At 43.3% G+C, this 21405-nt stretch overlaps 1 protein-coding gene across 2 annotated transcripts in view; it reads right to left on the reverse strand.

Moving 5' to 3' along the window:
• The window catches only part of LOC127411839 (sodium/potassium/calcium exchanger 3-like), a 184465-nt gene that overhangs the window by 9563 nt on the left and 153497 nt on the right, over positions 1-21405 (reverse strand). For both annotated transcript variants that reach the window (XM_051647654.1, XM_051647656.1), the window contains one exon: positions 11233-11307. In XM_051647654.1, the coding sequence (XP_051503614.1) occupies positions 11233-11307 (75 nt within the window). The remainder of the gene's footprint in view (positions 1-11232; positions 11308-21405) is intronic.

Raw genomic sequence — 21405 nt, forward strand, 5'->3', positions numbered from 1 at the left:
GAAATTATAACATTTCCATGATGCCTTACTTAATCATAGCTTTTTAAAGTTGAGCACCTTGTACTGGTTTTTGTGTTTATGCTTCAAAGTATTGCTAAAATGTATTTTTTACAAACACTTATGTCAACGTGGATCATTAATTTGTACTTGTCGAACATTTCATTTGAAAACCATGGAAATAAATAGAGAGGTGTTCCTGCTGTTTATTTTAACAGCTTCTACTTTTCTGGGAAGTCTTTCAACAAGATGTTGAAACATGGCTTAGGGGATTTGCTCTCATTCAGACATAAGAGTATCAGTGAGATCAGGCACTGACAGAGGTGGGTAGTAATGCGCTACATTTACTCCGTTACATTTACTTGAGTAACTTTTTGAAAAAAATGTTTTTACTTTTACTTCTTTACAATGGGCGGCGTTCCTGTCATTACATTACTGGGTTTAATTTTAATTAATGCGTTATTTATTGAGAGATTATTGAATGGGACTTTACAAGAGCGGAAGTTCACACAGTTGCACACGCTGAGCAGCTGTCATAGACTGTCACTCAAGTCATCAGTGCTGCAGCATCAAACTCTTCAATGTGAAACACTTTCTTTGCTCCGCACAGTGAAATAAACAATAGTTGCATCATGCAACGCCTTCATTTGACACCAAGACAAGCTGATATTTCAAGATTAAAATCTCAGTTTAATTTAAGGCAGCACGCTGAGGTAAGTTTTGGCTCTAATGCTAACATGGGCTTTTCTGTGTAATGTGATGGTAATTTTCAGGGTGATTCTGTAACTGGGCTCTTATGACATCAGTTTTTAAGTGTACATTTTTAAATCAGTGCAGCAATATATAAGTGCGCTTTGTCCCGCATGTCATGAGCAGTATTTACGCATTTACCACGCACCCTCGCGGGGGTACTGGAAATTATCGCAGCAGGCGGATTAACTATAAATCCATGTAAACATCCAAGTTAAGTGTACATGGCATGCCTTTTGCTCTGCTGTTCGCGTGATTGACAACTGGAGCGCGAACAGACAGCATTTCTGCGCATGCACAGCGAGGTGCGTGGTGCGTGCGCGTGAGAGATGTGTGGGCGTGAGGTGATCGTATGGCGAAGAGAGTGTCTGTGGCCGAAATCATTCACTCATTCACTATTTCCTATATAGTGAATGGCAGTGAGTGCACTATATCTCAGCAGTGAGTGAACGAAATGAGTGAGTGATTCGGACGCTGACGTATACACCGAGTGTCGGATCTCTGGGGCTGTCACAGAAACAACGTCACAAATGAACTTTTTTTGTTGTAATTAATTTTTTTTTATTAAATCATACAATAACAATGAAATGCAAAACATATATAATATATATATATATATATATATATATATATATATATATATATATATATATATATATATAAAACCAACATTTAAACCCCACAACCCTCTATATATATATATATATATATATATATATATATATATATATATATATATATACACATACATATATATATATATATATATATATATATATATATATATATATATATATATACACATACATATACAAACATACATACATACATACATACACACACATAATAATCATACTAACTATATTACACTACTCTCTCCACACCCCACCCGAGAGCCCTCCAAAAACTCCAAATATCTGCCCCATTTCAACATATGCATATCCAATATATCCAAGCCACCCCGTCTTCCCGATGACACCTCCTCATAAGCTGCCACCCTCCCCACCTCCGTGCACCACTCCGGATATGGGGCACACAGCTGACCTCCAACCCCTCAAATTAACCTGCCTAGCGATCATCACACATCATCATATTCTCTATATGGCCATCCCCCACACTGATGACCGCCCCATTGCCCAGAACACAATGTCTGGGTCAAGACAAAACCCGAGTGCCCACCACATCGCACACAACATTCTGAACCTTCAACCAGAATTTCTGGATCTTGACACACCACCAAAAAACATGAGCCATGTCTCCATCCTCTGATTGGTATCTCCAGCAGGTGGGTGTGTCTTTAAGACCAAGCCTATACAGTCTAGGGGGGGTCCAATAAAATCTATGCAAAATTTTGAATTGTATAAGATGTACCCTTGCATATCTAGATGCAGACTTAATGTTTTTAAGAATCTTAGCCCACACTCCTTCCTCCAATGCCAAGTTGAAATCTTTCTCCCATACTCTCTTGAGAGAAGTTAAGGCTCTGTCCCCCAGACTCTGAATTAACAGAGAGTAGTACACTGATGCCTCATGATCTTTTCCAAAAGCCGCAATCACCTCTCCCAAAGCATCTGCCTCCTTAGGGGGGTGTGTGCTACTCCCCAAAATAGTACAAAGCAGGTGGCGCAGTTGTAAATACCTATAAAACCGAGGTTTGGGGATCCCAAAATGTTGGACCAAGTTTTCAAACGATCTCAACACTCCACTTTCATATAGGTCACCGAGTGTAGCAACCCCCCCACAATCCACTCTGGCCAGCAGAAAGGGGACTTGCCAATACACAATCTTGGGTTCTGCCATATGCTCGAGGCAACATTTAAATAAGTGTCCAATTTAAACAATCTGGACACTTTAGTCCATACCGAGTGTAAATGTGAAATAACGGGGTGTAACTTAACTTTTCCGATTAGTTTGATAGAGATGCTTTTTAATGGTGAAATAGGGGCAAGAACTGCCTGTTCAATACCAAACCAGGGAGGGGCTCTCTCAGGTGGAAGTGACCAATGAGCCAAATGTCTGAGACTGAACGCATAGTAATAAAACAAAATCTTGTGTAGGCCTAGCCCACCTTTGTCTGTTGGCCTATGTAACTTATTAAAATGCAATCTGGGACGTTTACCATTCCAAATGAAGGACTTCGCTATGCTATCAAATTGCTTGAAATAAGATAGGGGGACATCTACAGGGAGAGATTGTAGCAGGTTGTTAAATTTTGGAATACAATTCATTTTAATAACATTAACCTTCCCAATCATCAATAAATGTAATGAAGCCCACCTGCCCACATCGCTCAAATCTTTTATATTAAAGGGTCAAAACGAACACTAAATAAATCAGACAAATTTGCTGGGAATAAAATCCCCAAATACTTAATGCCCTGTTTGGGCCACTGGATGGCACCTGGCTGGAAAGCTGTTACTGTACAGTATGCTGTCAGAGCTAAAGCTTCAGATTTAGACCAATTGACTTTGTATCCTGAGAACTTGGAAAAGGAATTAATAATTCTGTGGAGGCAAGGCATAGATCTAGTAGGTTCAGAGACAAATAATAAAATATCATCTGCATAAAGCAGAAGCTTATGCGCCACACCTCCCGCAACCACCCCTGGAAAATCATCCTCCTTTCTTATCGCAGCTGTTAATGGTTCCAGGGCAAGACAGAACAATAATGGGGAAAGAGGGCAACCCTGCCGAGTGCCCCTATTCAGAGTAAAATAATCTGAAATTAATCCATTTGTTTGAACCGCTGCTACAGGGTGTCTATAATGTAACTTAATCCAACTAATAAATGTACTCCCGAACCCATACATTTCCAAAATCTTAAAAAGATAATCCCATTCTACCATATCAAATGCCTTTTCGGCATCAAGTGAGATGGCAGCAACCGGAGACTGATCATTCGCTACTGACCACATGACATTGATGAGACGCCTGATGTTATCAGAAGAGCTGCGGCCCCAAATAAACCCCACCTGATCTATATGTATAAGATATGTAATAACCTTACTTAATCTAGTTGGATCAGGGAGACTGGACGGTAACATTTACACTCGCTTGGATCTTTGTCCTTTTAAGATTCAGACTGATCCGGGCTTGTGTCATGGTTGGAGGAAGCTTTCCATTCTTTAATGAATCAGTATAAACTTCTAACAAAAGTGGAGCCAGTTCTGTAGCATAGGATCTAAAAAATTCTGTGGCAAAACCATCTGGCCCCGGAGCCTTGCCAGTAGGTAGGGACTTAATTACCTCGTCAAGCTCCTCCAAGTTTATCTCAGAATCAAGAGAGTTTTTTTGCTCAGTTTAGGAAGATCTAATGGTTCCACAAAGTTTCTAATATCTTCATCAGTAGACGAAGACATGGAACTATAAAGATCAAGATATAATTCTATAAAGGCATTATTAATATCAGTGGCTGAGGTAAAAATTTCACCACCAGCAGATTTCACTGAGGGAATGATAGAAAGAGACTCTCTCTGCTTTATATATCTAGCCAAAAGCTTCCCTGCTTTGTCCCCCGACTCAAAGTATGACTGTCTTGCCCTGAATAACCAAAACTCCACTTTCTACGACAAAATAGTATTATATCTATATTTCAATCGGGTCAATTCTCTGAGGCCATCAGATGACATACGGCGCTTCAGCTCTGCCTTGGCACTTTTAATATTCCCTTCCAACTCCACGAGTTCTCGTGCATTGAATTTTTTTGATGAATGAAGCATACTGTATGATCCGACCCCTAAGAACCGCCTTAAGTGCCTCCCAAGCCACGCCCACAGAGGATACCGAGGACCAGTTGGTCTCCATATAAACACTGATTTCAGTCTTTAACATTTGTTGGAAATCAGGATTTTGCAAAAGGGATACATTAAGGCGGCAACTTCTTTTTCTCTATATGTGGCAACACCTCTAAACTCACCAGGGCATGATCCAAGACTAAAATGTTTCCAATTGAGCAATCAACAACAGATGAAATGAGGGATTTGGATATAAAAAAAAATAAAAATCTATTCTAGAACAAATCTTGTGGACTGATGAAAAAAAATGTATAGTCTCTACCAGATGGGTTCAAGAGTCTCCAAATATCTGTAAGACCAAGATTTTTACACATCCTGTGAAGCGTCAATGTTGCTCTAGGGGGCTTACACACTTTTGCTTCACTATGATCAAGGACTGAGTCCATCAAAAGATTAAAGTCTCCTTCCAAAATTATATCATGAGGGGTGCCAGCGGCTTGCAACATCCCTTCAAGATCTATAAAAAAGCCATGATCATCAGTGTTAGGTGCGTAAATATTAGCCAAAATCAGACTTTCTGCTAAAACAATAATGACTCTTCCTAATTTATCATTAAACTGTTTGAGACATTTGAATTGTAAATGTTTATTTACCAATATAATGACTACTTTGCTCTTACTTGAGCCAACACTGAAGAAAACCTGTCCACCACATATCTTCCCAAATTTTTCAGCTTCCTGCAGGGAAAGATGCGTTTCTTGAAGAAACACTATATCATATTTCTTACGCTTAAGAAAAGAAATAACCTTCCTTCTTTTTATGGGGTGCCCCAACCCATTCACATTCCATGTGGAGAGAGATAGTACACTCATATAAACATTTGACATTTTGATATAATAGAAAAAATAAATTGTGTGCCAAAAACAAAATTATGAAGAGCACATTTCAACAATAATGCAACAATAAAACCCCGAACTTCCCCCCGAACAAAACAAACAGAAAAAAGAAAAACGTGCGCATTAACCTCGCGCACGACAGCGCCAACCAGCGTCAATCCCTTTAAACTCAAAGAGTCCATGTATACCCACGAGAGCCCCCGCGACAACTTTGCCATCGGATTGCTCAATTTTGCCTCACAAACCCCAGCCTATAGGCAGAATAAACACAAAGAACATGTAGACTCATTCACAAAACTGTCTCGAAGGTGTGTTCCTTCACAAAACAAATTCCAGCCAATATAAAGCCGTTCATTTTCCTCGGACAGACAAATGAATCTTCAGTGAGCCAGCTGATGAGTGCAGCAGATGATGTAATCATTCCAATGTCCCACGAAAATACTCCACAAATCATACTCCAGCCAACAGGAGGCATAAGCGCAAGGAACTGACAGATTCATCCATAACTTTCCCGAAGTAGTGTTATTTAACAAAACAAGCTCCAACCACTAGGCGGAACCAGCACAAAAGGAAATGAAACACGCATCCCGGTTCCTTGGATGGTCAAGAGTCAATTCACTCAGAGGCCGAATAAAAGTATATCCCATGATTTACACAGTCCGCCAACTTTATAAAAGACATCCTGTGTGTGGGCATGTAGATACTTTGCGGTCATCCGTAGTGTCTATTCTCAATCTGCCCGGGAACTTCATTGTAAAAGTGATCTTCCGTCAATGCAAAAGTTTCTTTAAGGAAAAGTGTTAATCCACAAAACAAAACAAAAACTCCAGCTGCTCGGCGGAGCCAATGCAAAAAGAAACAAAAATGGCGCCCAGCTTCCTCCGAAAGCCAGAGTATGTACAGTGAGTCAATCCACTCACAAGAAAAACTCCCAATGGTTACTCACCCATTGTTTCAATAAAAGACATTGCCTGATTGGAACATAATAAATACTTTGCTGCCGTCCTTGGTGTTTATTCTCAGTCTGGCCGGAAACATCAGAGCAAAAGTGATCTTCCGCTGATGTAAGAGTTTCTTGCATTCCTTAAACCGACCGCGTTTCTCTCTTGTCGAATTTGCAAAGTCTGGGAACAAGAAAATATTGTAATTCTTCCAAGAAAGCTTTCCTTTGCACCTCCCCTGGCGCAACACGAGATCTTTATTGGATGATCTAAAAAATTTGGCCAGAATCGATCGGGGCCTTTCTCCCTCAGCAGATCTGTGAGCTCGCTCGATTTCCAGCTTGTGGCCTGTTATGTTGAGCAGACTTGGGAAAAGCTTGTCTAGGAATTTCACCATATCTCTGCCCTCCTCATGCTCAGGAATTCCAACAATTCGAATGTTATTCCTGCGGCTTATATTCTCAAGAACATGTTCCAAATCAACTTTAGTCGGCTAATTCCCTTTCTGATGACTCCAAGTAATCGATTCGTCTTTCAACATCTGTCACTCTTGTGACTAACTCAGAGAATTTTTTCTCCATCGCCGTAATCGATAAACATATTACAGAGAGATCCTCAAAGTCCGCAAGGACCTTTGTCAACATCACCGACATGTTGGACATTTGATGCTGGATTCCTTCTCCCGCCGCAACATCCAAATCGAGTGCCCGGTCCACAGGCCTGTCTGGGCTTTCATCTTGAACCCGTAAGTGTCTTTTAATGTCTCCAGAGCCTGAGGATTTGGACTTTTTTGCCATGTTTACCTCAAACAGCAAATGTGTAACTGGGTGTATCGAATTTCACCAGATTATATCATGAAAATAATTTAAAAAAATTAGCAAAGTGCGCAGAGCTGTCTCTCACACGTCTGCCCTTCGCATAGCATCACGTGGCTCTCCTCACATATGAACTTTTAAAATACTTGGGCCTTACTTGTTTTTCTTATTAAATAATATATTAATACAATAAATCTTCATTCTGTTTGTCATTTTTAATATATACTGTGTTAATATAAAGAGTAAACACATTTGATCAAATAAAGAGTATATTTTAAAATGTATTTGTATGTTTTGTCTCTCTATATGTTATTTTATTTTAATCAAATAATGATTTGTCAGACAAGCCTACAAAATTGTATTTCGGACACTCGAAATAGTGCACTATATAGTGGATAAGGGGTGGTTTCAGACACAGCGAGTGTTCCACGACCAGGGTTGTTGCCCTACGCACTAGGCTGCATACTCTGCATTTAGAGAGCAGCGGTACTGCTGTACAGAACTAACGATCTAAATACTTACGACTCTGAAATAAGAATCTGCGCAGGACTTTAAAAGCTATGAAATAGCGAAAGAAGGCATTAATAAAGCATGATCTTGCTTTGGTTTATATTTCAGCATTATATATAATGTCCTTGTGGGACATTTTCACATTTTCACCATAATAATTACTAGAAATGTTTCCAAACCTCTCTTATTGACAAATTCATCCAGATCTGACGAGCCCTTAAAGGGATATCTCACCCAAAAATTTAAATTCTCATTATTTACTCACTCTCATGCCACCCCAGATGTGTATGACTTTCTTTCATCTGCTGAACTCAAATGAAGATTTTTAGAAGAATTTCTCAGCTCTGTAGGTCCTTACAATGCAGGTGAATAGGTGGCAACATTTTAAAGCTAAACAAACATACATAAGTCAGCATAAAAGTAATCCATATGACTCCAGTGGTTAAATCAATATCTTCAGAAGCGATGTGATAGGTGTGGATGAGAAACAGAGAAACAGATCACCTTCACATTCTTCTTCTTGTGTTTTTGGTGATTCACATTCTTTGCATATCGCCCCTGCTGTCTAGCAAAAAATGACAAATATTGATCTGTTTCTCACCCACACCTATCATATCACTTCAGAAGATATGGATTTAACTGGAGTCTTATGGATTACTTTCATGCAGCCTTTATGTGCTTTTTGGAGCATCAAAATGTTGGCCTACAGAGCTTAAATATTCCTCTAAAAATCTTAATTTGTGTTCTGCAGAAGAAAGGAAGTCATACACATCTGGGATGGCATGAGGGTGAGTAAATGATGAGGGTTTTTTGGGTAAACTACCCCTTTAAAGTGATAGCTCAGCCATAATTTAATATTTTGTCATCATTTCCCTATCCTCATGTTGTTCCAAACCAGTGTGACGCTTTGCATTATGTGGAACACAAAATATGTTAGACAGAATGTTAGGGACTGACAATCTCTGCTCACCATTCACTTTCAAAATATGAAAATGAGAGGAAAAAAAAAATCACTAAAGTAAATAGTGACTCAGGCAAACATTCTGTCTAATATCTCCTTATTGTGTTGCATGGAAGAAAGAAAGTCATACGGTTTAGAACAACATGATGGTGAATGATGACAGAATTTCCATTAATAATAATAATAATGTAATACATGTTAAATGTGTATTATGTAATGGAATATAGGGGAGTTAATGTCTATTATGTCATTTGTGAAAGTAATGAGTTACTCACTACTTGAGTACTCTTTTAATTGGATACTTTCTTACTCTTACTCATGTAATTATTTATGTTAGTACTTTTACTTCTAATTGAGTAATTTTTCTTTATTTTTTTCTTTATTTTTTTTATTTTTTTATTTTTTTAAGTAATTGTACTTTTACTTGAGTACAGTTTTTGGCTACTCTACCCACCTCTGGGCACTGATGTTAGAAGATGGGGCCTGGCTCCCAGACAGCAATTAAATTCCTTGCAAAGGTGTTCAATGTGGCTCAGGTTTGGGCTTTGTAAAGGTAAAATCATGTTTTGTGGAATAAACATAAATGTTGTCAAAAACATATATACTGATGAGCCAAAACATTATGACCATCTGCTTATTATGCTGTTGGTCCTCTGCATGCCGCCAAAACAGCGCCAACCCACTGAGGCATGGACTCTACAAGACCACTGAAGGTGTCCTCTGGTATCTGGCACAAAGACATTAGCAGCAGATCCTTCAAGTCCTGTTAATTGCAAGGTGGAGCTGCCGTGGATCAGACTTGTTGGTCCAGCACATCCCACGGATGTTCAGTCAGATTGAGATCTTGAACTCTTCATCATGTTCCTCAAACCATTCCTGAACAATGTGTGCAGAGTGGCAGGGCGCATTATCCTGCTGAAAGAGGCCACTGCCATCAGGGAACACCATTGCCATGAAGAGGTGTACCTGGTCTGCAATGATGTTTAGGTAGGTGGCACATGTCAAATTGATGTCCACATGAATGGCCGGACCCAGGGTTTCCCAGCAGAACATTGCCCAGAGCATCACACTCCCTCCACCGGCTTGTCATCTTTCCACAGTGCATCCTGGTGCCATCACTTTCCCAGGTAATCAGCGTACATGTACACAGTTGTCCACGTGATGTAAAAGAAAAAGACTCATTGGACCAGGCGACCATCTTCCACCAGTTACAACACTCATGTGTCCATTGTAGGAGCTTTCGGCAGTGGACAAGGGCTACCCAGCCCCATACGCAGCAGGGTGCAATGCACTGTGTGTTGTGACGCATTCCTCCCGTAAACATCAGTAGCATTTTCTGTGACTTGTACAACAGTAGACCTTCTGTCAGTTCGGACCAGATAGGGTAGCCTTCGTTGCCGTCGCACATCAATGATCCTTGGGGGCCCAACACCCTGTCGCCGTTTTGTGGTTTGTCCCTCCTCAGACCACTGTCGGTAGGTAATCACCACTGCTGACCAGGAGCACCCCACAAGCCTTGACATTTCAGAGATGCTCTGACCCAGTCATCTGGCCATACAATTTGTCCCTTGTCAAAGTCACTCAGGTCCTTACACCTGCCCATTATTCCTGCATTCTACACATTGACTACGAGGACTGATTGTTCACTTACCATCTAATCTACCCAGACCTTGACATGTGACCTTGTCAGAATCAGAATATTTTTTGTTGGCCAGGTAAGATTTCACTTACAAGGAATTTTACTTGGCAGTTGCTAAAGAAGTACATACATACAATTTAAATACAAAACTTTAAATGCAAAAAGTACAACACAATAACTACTAATATGTGCAAATAAAGAATGAGAATTAGAGGTAACAGAGATGTGCAACAGTATATGGCATATAAACAGTTACATCAGTAAGGATGTGTGTTGTTCATAAAAAAACAGTGCAGAGCAATAGTGTTCTTAGGAGTTCAGCAAATACAGGGAAGAAGCTCTAGGGAAGAAACTGCTCATATGTCTCATTGTTTTAATTTTAATGGTTCTGTATCTGATTCCTGATGGAAGAGGCTGTAAGATACAGTGAACAGTATATGAAGGGTTGTCAATTATTTTGATTGCTCTCTTTTTGCAATGGGTGTCGTGCAGATCTTGGATAGAGGGCAGACTACAGCCAATGATCTTTTCAGCTGTTCTGATGATGTGCTGAAATTTCCTCCTCTCACATGTGGTGATTGATCCAAACCACTTGATAATTGTTAGATGATAAACGTTATTCGCTTCACCTGTGAGTGGTCATAATATTTTGGCTCATCAGTTTATATACTCATATATATATACAACCATTAAAGTATATGGGAGAGATGATCACCCCCAAAAAAGAGGCCTTTACATACTTCACAAACTAAACTTGTTTAAGCAGTATGATCTTTGAGTACCATCTCAATTACTCCGTGTCCTGTGTACTACTACTCTGTGTTTGTTGTTGCTCTGTGCTAGGAACACATGCAGAGTGAGAGCAAATATAAGGGCCTGTGCTGCAAGCCATGGGCCCACCGGGAGAGCCACTCGCTTCTCCTCTCCTGCTGTGTGACAAGGCCCTTAGGCAACATGGGAGCATGAAACGCCACTTAAAGTCCTACTCACCATGATCAGAGTGGCCACTGAGATAGTGTAGTACACAGAGTCTCTCATTAATGTCCAACATGAGAGCCGTACTACCTGCATCGAGAGGGGAGAAAGGGCGGATGAGAGAGAGACTAGTAATGAAGAGACTGCATACATATAAACACCAAAACGCACACACAAACTCACACTTAGACTGTAGTGGAGGGTGTAAAGTGGAGTGAAACAAGTGTCAAAGCATTAAAATTTAAATGATTTACTTCCACCATTCACCTTTGATGAACAAACTGTTTTTTGTTGTGGTGTCAGAAGTTATATAGGCCTATAGCAAAATGAATGACAGCTCATTCGACTAAGCGCCATAAGGCACTGATCATATGGGACACACTTCTTGGACCAGGGTCAAAATTACTTTTTGTGGTAATTAACATAATGCCACAAATGCTGTCAATTGAGCTTAACTTCTATTGAACCCAGAATGTTTCTTTAAGTTCAAATTGTTTTGTTTTTCTAAAAGCACCATTAAAGTAGTCCATATGACACCTGCACTATATGACAAGTCTTCTGAAGCCATTCGATAGCTTTGTGAGGAACAGACCATAATTTAAGTCACTATTCAGTGATTATCTTCCCCTCTAATGAGCTGTTCACTGCGACTGGATCACTGAGTCAGTGAGTTGATTGACTGTAAACAAATCAATCCAAAGCAATCCAAAGATTTATATGGACTCATATATATATATATATATATATATATATATTTAAAGCTTAACAGACATGGTAACTATGAACTGATGTTGTATGGAAAAGAGCTCCGTAAAGATTCTTCAAAAATTCTCCTTTTGTGTTCCATGGAAAAAATAAACATACAGATTAAAACAAAATAATAATAATAATAATAATAATAAACTGCATGAAAGTAGCCAAATAATGAAAGAAGATTAATTTTTGGGAGGAACCCATTCCTTTACAAAAGACACAACAGTGGCCCTACAAAAAGACACCAGTGTGTATAACTGTTTTGAATGGGTATCTCTGATTTTACATTCAAAACACCCTTTAAAATGAACCCCTTTAAGACTCATTGCCTTATTTAACATAAAACAAAAAGCTAATTCCTGTCATTTCCTACTTAATTACATTGGATACTAACCTTTTAAGGCCTATTCTTACTTAAATTATATTCTGAGCTACTGGCTCCTGTAAAAATAAATAATTGTATACATCCTCTAATTTTCCTTTGTACGAAAGCATGTGCCACACAGATTATTTTAAATACTTGTTCAGCCTGTACAGCAAATTCTATATGTGGCACACATAACATGCAGTTTAACATCACATCAATAGTAAAGTCAGCTCATGCTCTGCTCAATTATAAATCAATCTTCTCCAGTCTGATTGAATTAAAGGATTTTAAAATGTGCTTGTCATGCTTTTAAGTTTTACATAATGTGTAATCTGCATTCTATGACTATTTTGAGATTGTATGAGGAGTTGGGCGGTCTTGGCTTGCAAACCTTAGAATGACAGACTGCAGTGCATGAATCGGCAATGCATGCATGAGTAAAGGAAAGTAGGCACCATTTACGGGCATGACTTCCTGTGCCAAATCCAGCTGATTGAGCTGTATAAGGTAATCCATATTGAAATCAGTAGTTCACATGTAAATGTAATCCTGCATTGAGGATAGTGTAAACGTGTGGCTCGCTGTCCTGGGTGAAAGGGGCTCGAGGTTTGAGACTCGACCCGAGCTCGAATACCCCCCCCGGATTTAGTTATTGATGGATAGATAAGAGAAGAAGGGGAGGTGAAGGGATGCCAGAAGACTCGATGCCACGTAGATGTAAGCAGCTGTTTATATACTCTGGCAGTGTGACTGGTCGGATTAAATTACTTGCTCTTCCCGAACCTTGTTAAATGAAACTCCATTTCAGTAGTTCACAAGTAAATGTAATCCTGCATTGAGGATAGTGTAAAAATGTGTGGCTCGCTGTCCTGGGCGAAAGGGGCTCAAGTCTAGTGAAAACGGTGCCAGAAAATGGGACAGCAAGCTGTTGTCTACAGAGCCTTTGTATTTGAGATGAGATGAAGTATTTTACGATGCTTCTTATACCCCCCAAAAAGGAGGGGGGGGGGGGGGGTGCCTTACTGAGCCCTGTGTGAGGTGGGCAGAGGTGCCAAAATATGATAGAACAAGCGGAGGCCACTAGTGGAGGCAGCCTCACACTAGGATCTTCTCAGGGGATAGGAAACTGAGAGGTATAGACTAGGTAAAGATGGAAAATAGAAATAGGCTGAAGCACTGAAGAGACAATGGCAGTTGCAGCCGAAAAAGCACTGGATGGATTGCACTAGGGCAGGGTTGCCCCGGACAGAGGCATGAATCCTAGCTGCCCGGACAGACCTTAAGTCTCCCTCCAGGCTTGGTGGGTTCGACGGATGGGCCGAAACCTGAGGGAAGGGGCACAGTGGCCACTCGAGCAGGCAAGCCCAACCTGCAATCGAACGGGGACACTCACTGCATTCTACCAGGAGAGTCCTACCGAGCTTCGAATGGGAGAGCCCACGATACAAATAAACATGAATAGCTCACTGCATTCGGAAGGGAGAACCATTGCTGTGGTTTGAACGGGAGAGCCCTTGATGGATTGCGCTGTAGGAGTCTGCCACGCCCGAGCCGGACTGGCTGGGAGGGCCCCCACAGCATCTGAATGGTGGGGCCAGCCTATTGAACAGACGAGGATGAAGCAAGCATCCCCCTGACCCTGATTGTGAACATTGTGATTAGTTAATTAGGGCTTGTTGTGCTTTCCTGATATGGAGACGGTTGGTGTGGATGTAGCTGAGATATGCGTCGGATGACCAGCGGCCCAGTAATCGACTCAGGCTGGGGAGCCATCCGGCCTGCCTACCACTCCCCCCCATTTCTGGAAAGGAAATCGGCGACAGCCATCTGTGACCCTGGTCTGTGGACCACCTTGAATTTAAAGGGCTGGAGAGCCAGATACCAATGGGTGATCCACGCATTGGTATCCTTCATGTGGTGGAGCCATTAGAGTAGGACGTGATCCGAGCAGAGGGTGAAGGCCCACCCCAGCAGGTAGTAACGGAGAGTGAGGACCGCCCACTTGATGGCCAGACACTTCTTTTCCACGGTGCTGTACTTTGTTTCCCTCAAGGAGAGCTTGCAGCTGATGTACAGCACCAGGTGCTCCTCCCCCTCCACCACCTGTGAGAGTACGTCCCCCAACCCTCTGTCTGAAGTGTCCGTCTGAAATACAAAAGGGAGAGAGAAATTAGGCGCATGTAAAAGCGGCCCCCCTGCAAAGTGCGGCTTTAATCTGCGTAAATGCCTGTTGGCACTGCTCCGTCCACTGGACCGGGTCTGGAGCCCCCATTTTAGTGAAATCATTCAGCGGGCTGGTGACGTCCAAATAATTAGGTACAAACCTCCTGTAATAGCCAGCCAGCCCCAGGAACTGTCTCACCCCCTTTTTGGTCTTGGGTCTTGGGCAGGTCGCAATCACCGCAGTCTTGTCGATTTGGGGATGCACCTGGCCATGGCCCAAGTGGAACCCCAGATACCGTACCTCGACCTGCACAACCGTGCACTTCTTGGGGTTTGCTGTGAGCCCCGCCCATCGCAGTGACCTCAGATGCTGCATATGCCGCTGCCAATCATTACTATAAATGATGATTTCATCTAAATAGGCAGCAGCATAAGCCGAATGCGGTCTGAGGATTCGGTCCATGAGACGCTGAAACGTGGCAAGAGCCCCAAACAAACTGAACAGAAGCGTCACGATTTGGTGTAATCCAAACGGTGTGGAGAAGGCTGTTTTTTCATGGGAAATTGGTATCAAGGGGATCTGCCAATAACCCTTTGTCAAATCCATTGTCGAATAAAATCGAGCAGTGCCTAACCGAGGCATTGGGTATGCATCAAATTTAGACACCGCGTTGACTTTTCTATAATAAGGAGCCTGGCCACCCACTGGTCAAGCGGCCAGCCCCAGATCTCCACTATTCGCTCAAAGATCGAGGAAGGCTTCTGGGTCATCTTCTGCCCCCATCTTCCAGAGTGTGGATGGGGGCAGGGGGCTGTGGTTGTCTGGGGTCACAGCCGGGGCTCTCTCCTGGCTGAGGAGGCTCTGGATCGCATGCCGGTCCTCTGCTTGAGCTCGTAGGATCTCGAAGAACCGGCGATCTTGGTCTTGGCGAAGCTCAAGCAGGGATTGTTGGTGGGACTGGTGTAGGCTGGCATGGGACTGGAGGATCTCTGCCAACTGCGAGGACTCCATGGGGTGTACTTCCTCCAAATTCAATCCTTGGTTGCGGCACCAGTGTGAAAGACTCCACAAACAGAAGGGAAGGAGGACACATGGAAGGGGGTTTTTCCAGACTCAGGTAAGGCTTTTAATCGGCCACTTCAATGCTTTACAGCTGCATAAACTCAACAGTCTCAGAGGCACATAGGCACTCAAACTCATTAGCTTCACGAACGTAAACACATTAGCTTCACAAACATAAACAGATCAGCTTCCACGAGCACTGTAGGCTCCCTTGTGCCAGACTCTCTCTGCCTCTCTGCTGGTGCGTGGCTGTTTATATGCCGCTCTCCCCATGCTCACTGGAATTAGAGACAGGTGTTAGACATAATCTAGCTCAGGTGTAAGCGCCCTTACTGCTTTCTCTCTCTCCGGAGGGATGCTCGACCACGCCCCTGCTGTCACAAGATACTATAAGAGCACCATTTGCAGTAGTGTGGTAAATAAAATGACTTGTTTATATTCATGACTTGTAATTAATTCTACAGAGAAACTGAAATATTGTGAGTATGAAGCAAAGTGCAAAGCCGAATCATCCAGCGTCAGTTTAAACCCATTACTTTAAACATGGTGGAGCATGAGATTATGATGAATTGTTTAAACGCTTTAAAAGTCATGCAGCAATTAGGTTCTATGGTCAAGCTTGTTAAGAGTTTGCAATCCAATGATTCGGGCGAAAGTAAAGAAGATTTGTCAGTAACATAAAATTATGTATTGATTTTTACCTGCGTGAAGCGTTTGTCCTGGGCAGGAGGAGGGAAAGTCATGTTATGGTCTAGAGATGAGTAGAAGTTTGTAGAAACACTGACTTCATGGTTATCGGGAATACACGGCGAGGTGAGCTCAAATGCTGTGTGGAGACAAGACACGTTTGCAGAATGATTATGAATGAGTTGGACGCGGGGCGTGATCCGCCTCTTGCGGAGCCAAATACAGCTCGTGTCTGTTTGGACAGAGGCTGCATATAGCCGTAGTGAGCTGTAGAATGGTCAGAGCAGAAGCTGCTGCGGCAGTGAGTATGTAATGAAGCAGCGGCCATTTGGAGGGAGTTTGCTTGTTGCATAATGCCCCTGTGTTCCGAATGGAATGAATCACACTCCGAAGGGCGCTTTGAAGGGAGAACAAATGTGATAGTCATGTTGGAAGGAACGGAATCGCTGAATGGAGCACGTTCTAAACAAGCTGCGCGGCCAGGTAATGAGGCTGACAGGAATCATCTGTGCGGAAGAGCCAGATTGAAATGCTGGGGAGCGTTGGAATGATGCTTGAATTAAGTGGTTAATCTTTTGTTTCCCTCGCATTCAAATGAAGCTGTGATAGAGATCAAGTGGCATAAAGCCAGAGCAGCGCCCGTTCACGGAGGCAGGCTTATGTGATGGATCGCTCCGGGTGGGAAGTTTAGATAGGAGAACATACGAAAAGCCGTAGGGAGCTGTTTCACATGTATACGGTGGCGAAGTGGTCAGCGTACGGAAGCAGCTTTGCGCAACAGACCACTCTGAGTAGAAAGTTAAGATCAGAGAACATATGAGCAGTCGTTGAGAGATGTTTGACATGTATACATTGCTGAATCAGCCAGTTTGCAGAAGCAACTTCACGTTATAATCTGCTTCGGTGAAAAGAGAATAGAAAGAAAGACAGAATAAAATATAACACTTAATATAATACTGCAAAAACAAATAAGCTGCTGTGGCAGTTTCTGTTGAATAACAAGACTGTTTGGACAGAAGGGCTGTTCTGATGAAGCTTTGCAGCGAAGTTGCATGATCCGAGTCACTTGCACGGATCTGTTCATGGGCAGTGGGCGGCGCCGAATGCCAGAAGTCTCGATGCCACATAGAGGTAAGCAACTGTTTATATACTCTTACTCTGGCAGTGTGATTGGTTGGATTAAATGACTTGCTCCTCTCTAGCCTTGTTAAATGAATCTCCATTGTGTGTTATGTTGCGGTGCGCAATCCTGCCATCAAAAGCACTGATCTACGTCAGAGCACCTGGAAGTAACGTGCCATCGCTCACGCCACCATAGCTTAACCTACACCACAGGTAACACTCTTCGCTTTGTGTTTCCGTGACAACCAGAAACTCCACTGGTGCAGATGTGTTTTTCCCCCTCTGCTCTGATGGACTATGTGAGTAAGTGTGAAAGTGTCTTGTGGCCTTGTGCAATTTTTTGGGAATTATTTACTGACATCACTTATAAAGGATGCTATTTTTTTAATATACAGTCACACACACACTGATAATTTCAACATTAGATGTGCTTTAAAGAAATGTAAGATTCAAGATACAAAAAAAAATAAATAAATCTCCTATGGACTGACATTAAAAGAATGTTTAGCATACAAAATATAACTGGTAAATGTACCTACAAGGATAGTAACTCCTGACAATACTAGCCACCCCACAAGGAAAACTGCTTAAAGGAATAGTTCACCCAAAAATGAAAACTCCCATTTACTCCCCCTCATGTCATCCCAGATGTGCATGATTTTCTTTCTTCTGTAGAACACAAACAAAGATTTTTAGAAGAATTTCTCTGCTCTGTAGATCCATACAATGCAAGTGAATGGCAGCTACTTTGAATGTCATAAAAGCACATAAATGCAGCATAAAATTTATCAACATGACTCCAGTGGTTAAATCCAAATTTTTTAGAAGCAATATGATAGGTGTGGGTGACAAACAGATCAATATTTAAGTCCTTATTTACTATAAATTCTTCCCGGCCCAGAAGGTGGCGATATGCACAAAGAATGTGAATCACCAAAAACAAAAGAAGAAGAATGTGAAAGTAGAAGTGGAGATTTATAGTAAAAAAGGACTCCAATATTGATCTTTTTCTCACCCACACCTATCATATTGCTTCTAAAAAATTTGGATTTAACCACTGGAGTTGTATGGATAACTTTTATGCTGCCTTTATATGCTTTTTGTACCTTCAAAGTTTTGGCAACCATTCACTTGCATAGTATGGACCAACAGAGTTGAGATATTTTTTTTTTGTGTTCAGCAGAAGAAAGAAGATCATACACATCTAGGATGGCAATTTGATAATTTGATCATTTTTGGGTCAACTATCCCTTTAATAAACCATCTGAATAATGTCTTTATGATTTACAAATAATAATAAAAAAAATATGTATGTGAGGGTTAGGTTTAGGGATAGCGTTAGGCCATAGAAAAAACACTTGAAGTCAATGGAAAGAACCCACCATCACATAAATAAAAATGTGTGTGTTTTTGTGTGTGTATGTGCATGTGCATGTGTGTACTGTATATGAGACCCTAGATAAGACTTGACCAAAGGTTTATCAAACAACATATCCTCTTTTCTTTAACACAGTATAAGTCTCAGGAGGTTAAACCGAAGCAGGAATGACTACATGAAGTTGAAGGTAAAGAACGAAAGATGAAAAAAAACAACAACAACATAATACTACAGCTAACATCCTGGTTACTTTCGTAACCTCCGTTCCCTGATGGAAGGAACAAGACGTTGTGTCGATGTAGTGACACTAGGGGTCGCCCTTGGGAGCCCCAAACACCTCTGATCTTTGAGAAAAGGCCAATGGAATTGGTGAGTGGAATTTGCATGCCACTCACCCAGACATACGGGTATAAAAGGAGCTGGCTCGCAACCACTCATTCAGGTTTTGTGCTGAGGAGCTGAGACAGGGTCCCGGCCATTTCAGCGGGTAGTTCAGAGTTGTGGCAGGAGGGACACAATGTCTCGTTCCCTCCATCAGGGAACGGAGGTTACGAAAGTAACCAGGACGTTCCCTATCTGTCACTCACTTGACATTGTGTCAATGTAGTGACACTAGGGGTCCCTATACGAAACACCACACTAACTGTGTTACGTGGACTGGCGGTGCGAGACCAGCGTACCTGGCCATCACGTAACCTCCCCCAATGCTCCTATGAGCGTCGTACGGTCCCCCACACCTCGGGGACAAATCGACTGCCCAAAAAGGGGACAAATCGACTGCCCCAGCCGTGGCCTCTTCTCTTCTTTTTTTTCTCCCCAAAAAAGAATGGAAATCATTCAGCTCAGGGCCATAAATGTCCACGTCGGGGGGGGGGTGGGGGGTGGGGGGTCCGAATCAAAGAAAAGGCTACAAAGGATTCTCCTCCCGGCCCTCCAACGGGGGATGGTGTGGTCTGCTTACCATCTCTAGGCCTGCAGCAGGTCTTCCTCGGGTTCTTGGCAGTGGGCCGTGAGACAGGGGGCATCTGCTTCCTGTGGGTGGCTCTACGCCAGGGCCGGGCCGCTGGCCGGATATGCTGAATAGACTCTGTCTGTTTCTTAACCGCCGAGAACTGCTGGGCAAAGTCCTTGACGGTGTCACCGAATAGGCCGACCTGGGAGATGGGGGCGTCAAGGAACCGTACCTTATCAGCCTCCCTCATCTCGACCAAGTTGAGCCATGGGTGGCGCTCCTGGACCACCAGGGTGGACATCGCCTGCCCGAGAGTCCACACTGTGACCTTCGTTGAGCGCAGCTCCTGCATCAATCCCGGGTCAGAACTACCCTCGTGCAGTTCTCTTAGTGCCTTGGCTTGGTGCACCTGCAAGAGAGCCATGGCGTGCAGGGCGGAGGTGGCCTGTCCAGCGGCATCATAGGCCTTAGTCGCCAGAGATGACGTAAACCTACAGGCGCTGGACGGGAGTCTCTGGCGGTTCCGCCGGGTGGTGGCGTTTTGCAGGCACAGGTGCACCGCAACCGCCTTATCCACCTGTGGAATCGCCGAGTACCCCCTCGCAGCCCCACCATTGAGGGTAATGAGAGAGGAGGAGCTAAGAGACCGGGTCCGGGGCAGTGAAAGGTGCCCGCCACAACTTCGTGAGCTCCTCATGCACCTCCGGGAAGAAAGGGACCGAGGCGGGGTGCGGCCGTGAGCGGTGCTCCGAGCCCAGGAACCAATCGTCAAGCTGCAAGGGTTCAGGGGGGAGTGGAGGGTTCCACTCCAGCCCGACGCTCACAGCCACCCAACTCCGTGTCGGCCTGTGACTGGGTGACCGCACCCGAAGGTGGGAGCCCAGTCGAGTCCTCAGCATCAGACTGGACCCCCCCACTCTCCGATGCTGCAATCGAGAGCTCATCCACATCGCGAGTGCCGAATGAGATCACGAACTCGCCCTGAGACGAGCCGGTGGTCTAATCCCAGAACTCGACTGGGGCAAACGAGAGTACTGGGGAATGGGAGGTCCGTGGGGAGTTACCTGGCGGAGCGGCTCCCATTGGGATCCCCAAATCGCCCCCAGTGCTAACCGACGCGGCCTCAAACCCGTAGGTAGAAGGGCCAAGGCATGGGAGCTGCTGGGGTGGCTTTCCCTCTAACGAAGGAAAGCCACAACCGCAACATTGCCATGGTCATGTTCTCGCAGTGAGAACATGACCCATCCACGAATGCCGTCTCCGCGTGGGCAGCGCCCAAGCAGGTAAGACATGATCGTGGCCATCGGAAGCGGAGAGGTAACGACCGCAACCAGGAAATAAACACAGACGGAAAGGCATCTTTAAAAAGACGCTCTCTGTCAGTGCCACTCTTTTAGTAGGGAAAATATACTCTTTTATCACAAGAATATATACTCTTTTTAGACTGTCGAAGAGCCCAGGGGCATTCTCTGCACTCCACCGGTGCACGTGGGGGAGAAGTAATGCGTCGTAAATCCAACAGTTTTTTAGAGGTGAATGTAACGGCAGAGGATTCAGCTTGCTGAGCCAGCTCCTTTTATACCCGTATATCCGGGGGAGTGGCATGCAAATTCCACTCGCCAATTCCCACTGGCCTTTTCTCAAAGATCAGAGGTGTTTGGGGCTCCAAAGGGCGACCCCTAGTGTCACTACATTGACACAAT

Source organism: Myxocyprinus asiaticus, chromosome 21 (assembly GCF_019703515.2).
Source record: "Myxocyprinus asiaticus isolate MX2 ecotype Aquarium Trade chromosome 21, UBuf_Myxa_2, whole genome shotgun sequence".
Taxonomy (NCBI): Eukaryota; Metazoa; Chordata; class Actinopteri; order Cypriniformes; family Catostomidae; genus Myxocyprinus; species Myxocyprinus asiaticus.